We start from the raw sequence: 10969 nt of genomic DNA on the forward strand, positions 1-10969 counted from the left end.
CAATGAACTCTTGTGTAATGAATGATTGTTTCGTATTTATAAATGTCTTTTCTATCTATTACTAGTATTCTTGTTTCCGATCTTAAAGCTTGCATGTAATGGGGACGTTCATGACTTGATTTTGGGGTTTCATTGAGCCAGGGATGGGATATGATTCACATGTTGTCTTAGATCCTAGTTCTTAATGCGAGTTTGCTTGTTAGATTTTCCAAGGGATTGGAGTTTGATAAGGAAAACCTAGGCTCTTTCACCTAAGGGATTGGGGCTAGAGTGTTTTAGTGGATTGACTTTAGTAAATTGATAGAGAGGAGATGAAATTGGTTATACACAAGAGTGCATTGGTGAAAACTAACCTTAACAATGTCATTTCATACCATTTCTAGTCTTTTCCATTTCCAAGTGCCTTCAATACCAAAGTCCAACCTTGTAATTACTTGTGAATTTATCTTTTTGCACATATTCTTAAATGATGAGTTGTTTTTGAGTCTAAATGAGTTGTTAATCTCACAATTTTCTAGTATTACGAGTCTCTTGGGAAAATGATACCTGGTCTTACCACGGTTTATTACCTGAACGATTTGGTGCACTTGCCAAAGAGATTAACAACTAGTAAGATGTGTGGCATGGAGAAGAGTATGAAGGGTCGAGTGGTGGAGGAAATGTGGTCGTCCTGGAATGTAGGGTACGAGTATTGAGGAAGCAATGATATAGTGAGGTTGATGGGGATGGATGGAGGTGGCATAAGGTGGAGAATGACGGTTGTATTTTGGGTGAAGGGCAATGTAGAGCAGTGTATTTCGGCGTTGTGGTTGGTCGGATATTGCTTTCCATTAAAGTGTACATGCAGGAGGAATCACATAGGGAGAAAAGTTGTTTTTGGAAATGGACTTTCATGGCAGCTGGCTTAACCATTTGTATCTGTTTGCAGGTTTTTGTTACAATATCATATATTTGGGAAGCAAGGGAGCTAAAGCATTTGACGGAGGTGCAGTGAGCGATTAGTAAGGTGTCCAGGTTAGGCATCTATATTGTGTGCAATTGTTTTGACTTTTATTGTTAAAGAAAATCTAGTTCTTTAGAATGTACAACTTAGTACTGAAGTTTGTCTTATACTATGATTAGAGATCCATAATTGGTGGTTGTATGTCATTAATTTTAAAGCATTCACTGGTTGAGGTTGTTAAGTTGATGTGTTGAGTCATTGTGTGCAGTTTCTTGAAGCCGCAAGTAGTGTGAATAAGAGAAGGTAGATATTTGACAAATAATTTAATTTTTTTCAAGTAATATATGATATAGGATATTGATCTATTTTTTCAACAGGTTTGGTTTACAATTGTAAGTCATTTATTTGAATACTTACATTTCAAATAAGTATCTTATTTGGGATATAACCGTGAGTGCGTTCTCAATCTTCCTTCGTATCTTGGATCAAATCTCTAATTAATGCTTCTAAAGTTTCTTCTAGAGGTATGTTTCATATTACTATATTTAATTATTATGCATGATTGTGGTATATTTGCTTAATAAATGTAATGTATTTTGGTTAATTATATTATATGAATGCATGAATATTGTTATTTAGGATATGATCATATGAACATATGAATTTAATGACTAGTTAGGAAGTGTTATATGACTAGTTGTACTAATATTATATTCATTAATGTTTCTGTGATGTAATTATGACTTATTAGTTTTCCATCCATCAACAATTTATAAGTTATGGTTATGGTTATGATGTATCGTGTTTGTCCTTGGTTGTTGATATTTTTAAATATAAATCATTTCTTATAACTAACTTTGTTATTGTTTTCATTAATTCTTTTGTTCAAGAAATTGTCAAATGGCCTCATCATCAACCAAAAGGTCAAGAAAAAGTCGTAAGGGAAAAGAAACCCTTAATGAGGCAGAAGATGCAGCCCATGTCACACCATCTGTACAGGACCAATTAGATCAGCGTCGTTTCTTCACTAACAGCCATCAGATGGAAAACTATGCAGCTGATTTCTATACAAGGAGTATTGTTGGTCCAAAGATAATGAATTTTGAATCATTTGCCGGTTCGGGGTTATTTTTCCAAATCATCTTTTGTTTCAAGGGGTTGTCGAATTTCTTACATTGCAGGGACCCTACTATCCAGATTTAATCAAAGTTTTTTATTCAAATTTGAAGATTTCTGGAAATGGATATTTAATCAGTGAGGTAAACAAGAGAAGAATTAGATTGAAACCTGCTGATTGGTTGAATGTAGCTAAAATGAAGTATGAGGGTCAGAAATTGTGTTTTTCAAATACCTCTGACGACTTCCCATATGACCGAGAGATGTACTATGGTTATACCAGAAATGCAGGGTCACCGTGTTAAAACGGTTGGTTGTTTGAATATTAATGATAGACTTCTGCATTATGTTATTGTGCACATGTTGACTCCACGAGCAGCGAATTTTGCTAGGTTATTGCAGGAAGATATCTTTATGATATGGGTGCTTAAAAATAATATAGCTATCAATTGGCCTCATCACATCATGCAGCATATGCTTAAATGCAAGGTCAGTGACACACCCCTACCATACGGTGTCCTTATCACACAGATCATGCAATATTGTGGAGTTCATGTTGATGTCGATGCCAGCACTCATATTGCGACCCGACATCATTTTTTAATTAATTCTTTGAAGAGGTTCAATATTGTTAATGTCAACGGTGTTTGGCAACACGATGTCGATGATGAAGAAGAAGAAGAGCAACCAGACCATCAAGACAACCCTATGCAACCTCCTCCACCTCTTTCAAATCCTAATATGATGACTCAAATGTGGGAAGGGGTACAGGACTTGCAACACAGAATGCAGGGTATGGAACAAATGCAGGTGCGAGTTGAACGTATTGAAGATAACTTGGCAAACCTTTCCCTCGACATGAACCGCCAATTTGCTCACCTCAATCAGAATGTTAACTTGATACTTCACCATTTAGATGATTGAGTTAATTTTTATTCCGATAATGTATTACATGACTTTTTTTTCCTTAAATTGACTTATGTGTTCAAATATTACATTACCTATTTTTCAATGCTATTATCTTTCACATCAGCTTTGCTAGTTTTATTTATTGTGAGCCTGCTCATCTGCAAATTAGATGGACTCTCCAATCATTGATGAACTGCCAAAACAAATTAATCAATCAAGAAGACTATGTGCTGCTCTTGAACGACATACATAGGCCATGGAGCGTCGAATATCCCTGGTAAATGCTAGGATTCAATCATCTAATCCAACTACAGAAGAAATTGAAAACTTATTACAGACTATGAACATTAAAGATCATAATTTATTCAGACAGTGCTTCCACTTTTTATCTGCGCATCCATCTCATACAAGACGTCTAATAGGGATGTCAATACAATATCGTTTCAATGCATTGCAACGATACCTTACTGAAGCAACGTCATCGTGAACTATTACAAATATATTTGTATGTTTAAATGTTGACACTTTTTCTTAGGACATGTAATATTATAACTTCCTTTAATTATTTGTTTGTTTAAAATTAATCATTCTCACTTCCGTAACAAATAAATTGATACTACTTGGTAGTAAATTATATTACAAACAAATACTACATTTAAAATTAAATTCATTTTACATTATAATTTTCATAATTTTTAAAAATTAATTTTAAAAATTATTTATAATTTTTGTCTCTTTATAAACATTTTACAATTAAATATAACATTAATAAATAACATTTTATATTACTTTAATAACTAGGGGCATTTTGGTAATCTTTAATTTCTACCAATTAAACTAATTTTTTAAATATATCACATCAATCAAATCCTACACTAATTCTCACAAACTTTACTTCCAAATCCACTCTCAATTATCTACAAATCCACTAAAAAAACAACTACAAAATTACTCTCAAATCCACTCAAATCCATTCAAATCATCTCTCCCAAATCATCTCCTCCAAATACACCCTAATACTAATCAGTTTAGATTTAAATCTCTCCTAAACTCACTAAAAGTCAGAAAACTTATATGTAGTAATTTAAAATTAAATAACAGTGTAAAATGTTGTGATATCGGTGCACAGACTAGCTTCTCTAGTTAAAATCTCCTAAACAAAATGCTCTCAAATCAGTCATTAGTTAAACTGTGACACAATTATTCCAGTCTAACAAATGTAGTTAGAGAAAAAGTATGAATTGTGAGAGGGAATTGGATTCTAAGTGTATGGAAGGATTTTAAGATAACTAATTGCACGCAACTCAAATGACAATCAATCCTTGTTGGAATTATGAAACGATGGAGCGCATAAAAGGAGTGTCAACCTTTTGTACATTAATAATTACAAGTGTGACTGTTGCAATGTAGATAAATTGAACATTAACTTCCCATAATAAGCTTACAAGGTTATCACGTAATCTCATCACTTCCAGGCTTCATGAGAGTGCAGAGAGCAGGCTGTTTTGAAGCGGGCATGACACAGATTTTCCTTTTAAAGTGAAAGAAACGTACATAATTGCAGAACATCATTATTCCACATACAGAACAATCACGACATTGACATTGGGAAATAGCAGAACGTCCTTCCAGTTCAAATAAATGATTGAAAACTCTTAAGCAGACCTCTTTTGCTTGTACCTTTTGGCAGCAACAACGTACACTAACATATTTAAGAAGCTAAGTCCAGCTAAAAGCCAGAAAAAGTAATCGAGATGACCTTTGTTCAAGTTATCTGGAATCCATCCAGGATTTGCACCTCGTGTGGTTAAGTAAGTCACTACGGTAAGAATAAATGAGCTCAAGTAATTCCCCAGAGAAGTAGTCAGCAGAGACAAGGCACTGCACAAACTCCGCATGGCATCTGGGGATTGGTCATAGAAAAACTCAAGCTGTCCCACGAATGTGAATACTTCTGCTGCCCCCAATAAGAAATATTGAGGGACTTGCCAAAATATATTAAGGGGTACAGCAACAGGTTCATCAACAAGATCAAGCTCTTGTGCAAGCTGCAGACGTACAATCTCCACTATAGCAGCTGCTGACATGCACAGGACTGAAACAAAAAGGCCAATTCCCATTCTTTGCAACTCTGAAAAACCCCTCTCTTTGCCTGTAAATTTCCTTGCAATGGGAACAATAACCCTGTCGTAGACAGGGACCCAGAAAATAACACTTATCACATCAAAACTTGAGAGGGAAGCGGGAGGAATCCTGAAGGAACCAATATTTGTTTTCATCATCGTCCCTTGTTCCACAAACAATGTTGACATCTGGGCATAAACAGCAGCAAAAACAATCCCAGTAGCCCAAATTGGAAACATGCGAATCAAGATTTTCAATTCCTCCACTTGTGTAACAGTGCAAATTCTCCACTTGTTAGAATAGTCACCAGTTTTTCCCTCAGCATCAGACACTATAGCCGCCCTATCAAGACACCTTCAATGAAATACAAGAAATGGGGTTTTAGATAATAGGAAGCCAACATTGAGTGTAAAATCTTCTGAAGAAGATAAGGCTATTTTAACTATTATCGATAGTAGAATAGAAAAACATTATTAGGACAATAGCTAAAAATTTAAAATTTTAGTAGAGGACCTCTCAACATAATATAAATTTTCTAAAAGAAAATTGGTTACAACTTACAGGAAATCCATCCAACACCATAACATTCTTAGGGAAAAGAAAAGCAAAACAACAACAAATCTGCCAGTATCCTTCTCAGAAGAGTAGAAACAGTCTGATGTATTTTTTATCCCTCTTGAATAAACAAATGCTTAAACATAGCAAGCTCATTCTTTGATAACATCAAAATAACACAAGCAAATAAACTTGTATAGTCATTTCTCACAATTCAGAATAGGAGAATATTATATGCAATGTTGAACCATGAAGGAAAAATTTAATCACGAATAAGAAGGCAACAAAATGAGGACATCATAATCAGATGCACACCCAATGATTATTTTTTTTAAATATATGCTTCCATGAGTTCCATATCAAATACACACCGCAATACAAACTTACGGGCAAAGAGAAATAAAAAGAAAACTTGTTACTTATATTCCTAGATATCAAAATGACAGCAATAATATATACCACTACTTTAATCAGCATTAATAAAAATTTTGTATACCTGGCGTTTGTTTACTCTCTTACGTTTAAGGACTTATTTTTCACACTGGAAAGGATAAGATTCACTGGATAAAGAAGTGGTAGGATAAAAACTATTCACCAAATAAGGATTTAAAACTATCATGTTTTGTCGAATGCTAACTAAGATTCAATGGGAAAAAATTTCACTAAAAACCTCAAGGTATCAAGACGCTACCAAATTTAATGCAAACTGTTTTCTTTTCTGTTGTAACTCGACAAAATTTCACAGACATGGGGAAACACACCTGACAATAAACTTCAACCATAGAACCAGAGAGATGTGAGAAATGGAATTTGAGATACGAAAAAGATATCAGAAAAAATAAAGGAAAAGAATAATAATTTTCTGTTGGGAACAAAAGAAATCCCCATTATGTAGTGACATTCTCAAACATCATTGTGTCTTTCTGGTACTCAATACATATTTAAAGATGATGATTTTAGTTAGTCAAAAACTTGCACCTAAAAGATTTGGCAAATGTGCAGATCCATTGATATTTGGATGAGATTATGAATGAACCCATTAGAAGGACAAAAGGTGTTACAGAAGTTGGAAATTGTTTGTACCCACCACAAAGTATTTCCAACTTAGATGATTGTGACAACTATGGCATCTAATGAGGGGATGTCAGCATATGGGTAACAATATATGGCAACAGTCTAGGGTAGAAAAAGAGGTTAACAAAGGTTACAGTGGGGTGTCACAAGAAATTATCTCACGAGTGTAAAAGAACAGATCGTGTTGTGCTCTCTGCATGCACTCCAAACACCCAATATTTGTTATCCTATTCCTATCTCCTCAGGCCTTATCTTGTGTGATAAGGCCTAAGCACTAAAGGTCTAGCTAACTGTAACTGGTTGGTCAGAGCCTAACATGAACAGTCTCTATTTACTAATCAGTAGTACCCTTAAACAATCAAGTTTGAATTTGGTTGGAAGACAAAGTGCACTTTAAATAGAATATCAGGAATAAGTTAGCATGCATAATAAGACACTCCTTTTCCTGTATTGTGAGTTTGTGACCATCAAGCTAATGATACTGCAACAGTAAACGTAAAAGTAAAATAAAATTACTTTAGTTCATCACTATGCTCCAGTTTTCGACTTCCTTCAATAGCAGAGCTATCATCTGGTGTCTCATATAGGACACTACTATCCTCAGGGATAACCAGATTTCTCTTCCGGACAGATGCTACCACAACCTGGCACATTCTTGTAAGAGGGCTGCCACCTGGTTTTTGAAACCTGTAAAGGGGCGTGCCTAAAAAGAAACTCCCAATGGCTAATGCCATAAACAAAGCAGGAATGCCAAATCCAAGACCCCAGCCAGCATTTTCTTGAATCCAAACAATAAAAGTGCTGGATACAAAGGCACCTATGTTGATAGAAAAGTAAAACCAGTTGAAAAAGGATCCCTTCTTAATCCTTTCCTCGGCATCAGTATCATCAAACTGATCTGCCCCAAAAGATGACACACATGGTTTTATACCACCAGTCCCAAGTGCAATCAGGTAGAGACCAAAGAAGAACACAGCATATTGTGCAGGAGTAGCTGCAGGGCATGAAGTACCCAGACACTCTGCAGGCTTGAGTGCAGGAACTGATGCAGAAAGAGTCAATGTACCCATTCCCTGGATGAAACGACCATGTTACACATTAAAATATGTATAGACCACTAAACAACAAAGCACATAGAAGCAAAATATGCACATAAACAAAATGATGACTGAGAATACCAACATGCTGATATAGAAATCCAAAGTGTTCCAGATATTAACCCTATAACTTCTCAAATGTGATGATGCATTTGAAAATTATATTCAGTGCTCGAGAAATCTGTAAAAGTTCCTTATTTCATGGTAAGAAACTTGTATATTAAGTAGAGCAGAGCAATGGAAGAAAGAAGTTTGATCACAGTACACTCAAAACTAGTCTTCTAATTCTCCTTTTTCAATTTTTTTCTGACAGCATAATATTTGCCAACCTTCCACACCCTTCACTATTTTTATATTTTATTTTTTGTATTTTTATGTTGTGAGAAGCAATGTAAGAGAATCCATATTCTGCACATAAGCAATACCTAGAAAATGATCCAATAAGAACTTATCAGCACTAAAAATTACAAAGTAAAATAGTACAAAAATATTCCTCGACTGCGCAAATTCTGTTAATAGATAAATACTGAGTGTATGGCAGGCATATACTTTGCTTTATCTTAATGAAATTGTGTAGGACATTTCCAGCATTATATGAAGAGAGGGATGTATGTGGAAAATTATTTGATAAGAAAAATTAAGTTTATCTTCGTTAGTAATTACTAGGACATAAATCGTGGAGAAAACAGCAATTGTCCAGTATCGTCCCCAGTACGCATCTGCCAAAACGGCTCCAATGAGAGGTGTAAGATAGCAAGTGCCTTGCCAAGTGGTGACATTTCGTGCAGCAGAGACATTTCCTTGATGCAACTTCTGGGTAAGATAGGTAACAAGATTTGTTGCAATGCCATAGTATGCCAAACGTTCACAGCACTCGTTGCCTGCAATTCACATGACATAAAAATGTAATCAACATAAAAGAACAATCTCCTAAGCCTAACGGCAATGACAAAACTTACCTAAGATAAATGGACAAGCTTTCCAATTGCCAGTGTTCTGCTTTAGAACACGCCTCCCTTTAAAGTCGACTGATCCATCTCCTGTGTATTGTTTTCTCTCTTCGTCCTTCAGTATAAAACAACCAATTGTTCATCATGGTGAAAAATACCACGTTCTGGCAAAGATTCAAACAAGGAAGTGACAAGAAAGACACTGACTATATAAAATATTTCGTTGCCCCCACAACTTTATGTTTGACTATCAAGAATATAGGAAACCAGGACAGCATAAAAATGGACAACAACTAAATAGTAGATTTGAATATAAAAATAAGGCGGATGACATAGCCATACTGTTAAAACATTTGGCTCTGACTGATATTTTATTTTACCAAATCAAGTAACATAATTTTAGACTAGAAACACGTGTTCTATTTACAACTACAAAATATCAAAGTGCAAAAAAATTACTGACGACCAATCCGAGAAGGGAACAGCAGACAAACCAATGAAATTGTCACTGCACTTCATTTGTTTGAGTTTGAGTTACAACTATATCCACAAAGCAAACCGCATCAAAATCAAAAGGATAGGGAAAAATTGATAGGTACGGCAATTATTTACCCTACCAAATCACTGGAAAATCCTTTGATCCCATTTTACCCTATGAACTTCTACAAGAAGCAGCTTCAATACGCTACAGTTCGTGTTTTCCATTTGTCAGTCAAAGATATTTCTTTGACCGATTAAACCTTGCACCAATTTTGATTCCACATTCCCAAGCACTTATAACATGAAGAGATAAACGATTCATCACACACAAATTTCGCTAATAAGCGACATCCACAAAACAAACACAAAACAAAAGTAATTTTGAATTAAACTCCTCGTATCAACCATAAATTACAAAATTAAAGAACCTAGACCAAGTCAAAGCGCTCTTACGAGGACGTTGATTGAATACAGAAATACATAAAAAAATTAAAATTAATAACACCAATTGAACATGGCTGATGAAAAACGGTAGGGGAAGAAGATGACCTGAAGAAGAGCCTCTTCAGCGAGCGATAGATCATTCTCCGTGGAACCCATAACTCGTTCCTATCGCAAATGTGGAATGTTGAATTTAATGAGAATTAAAAAAAGATTTTTCCTCGGAATGCGTAAGAAACGCCGCAATTGTTTTCTGATAGTACTTGCAAGTTGCAAGCAAATCAGTGGATTTCGTTTCAGAGAGAGACGCAAGTTGAAAAGAAGAGAGAGAGAGAGTGAAAGGTGTCGTCTTCCTCAATCGAACCGACCACCGTGAGAAATCCGAGAGAGGAAGCAACCCAGATAAATTAAATAAGGAATAAACAAATAAATAAAAAATAAATATATGAATTTTTATCTATTTCCCCATAACATGGCGTCACTCAACCATCAACAAACTCTTGTAACAGCTTGTCGTCTAATGCAATTAAACACCTTTCTCATCCTTTTTTAGCACTTTAAATAACTTTATTTATAACTTCCTTCCATAAAAATCTTATCAATATATTTTATTAAAACTTTTTCAAGATCCTTAGTTAGACTGAAGACAAATTTAAACTTCATACAAAAAGAATTACATTTTAATAATAATATTATTAATATATTCTAATAATTTACCTATTTATGTATATCTATATATATATATATATATATATATATATATATATATATATATATATATATATCTAAGTATGTGTGCTTGTAAAACACTTAAAAGTAATTATTTTTCTGTTGATTATATTATTTATTTTATTTTATCTTACTTTTGATAAAAGGTTTAATTAAGTTTTTCAATTTACAAAAACTCATAATGTAATTTTTAATGTTCAGTAAAGTCACTCAATTTTTAATGCAATAATATTACTCTCTTATTTGTTGGAACAATGTACTGTCATCTGTTCATATGCTATAAATACATTAGCAGATTAAAATCTTCAATATTTATTTGCTAAGCATTTTATTAATAGTAAATTGAGTTGAATAAAATAAATAGCAATAATAATAATTATTATTATTATTATTATTATTATTATTATTTTATTGAGCATGATTGAGTGTGATAACAACACAACACATGATTAATTAATAAAATAGATATTTTATTGAGGCAGTTTAGATATTATTTTGTGGTATAAATTTGTAATATTTATGGTGGTTGTTGGGAGAATGGGTAAGCAAAT

General features: G+C 34.0%; 1 protein-coding gene across 1 annotated transcript; it reads right to left on the reverse strand.

Annotated features, from left to right (window-relative positions):
* Positions 1-4277: 4277 nt before the first annotated feature.
* LOC108319720 (protein NRT1/ PTR FAMILY 8.3) lies at positions 4278-10067 on the reverse strand. The gene is made up of 5 exons (XM_017550949.2): positions 9798-10067; positions 8778-8883; positions 8482-8699; positions 7238-7794; positions 4278-5446 (listed from the first exon to the last, which is right to left on the reverse strand). The coding sequence occupies exons 1-5, from the start codon at positions 9846-9848 to the stop codon at positions 4624-4626; spliced, it is 1755 nt and encodes a 584-aa protein (XP_017406438.1). The 5' UTR covers positions 9849-10067; the 3' UTR covers positions 4278-4623.
* Positions 10068-10969: the final 902 nt, after the last annotated feature.

This window comes from Vigna angularis, chromosome 1 (assembly GCF_016808095.1).
Source record: "Vigna angularis cultivar LongXiaoDou No.4 chromosome 1, ASM1680809v1, whole genome shotgun sequence".
In the NCBI taxonomy this organism is placed as follows: Eukaryota; Viridiplantae; Streptophyta; class Magnoliopsida; order Fabales; family Fabaceae; genus Vigna; species Vigna angularis.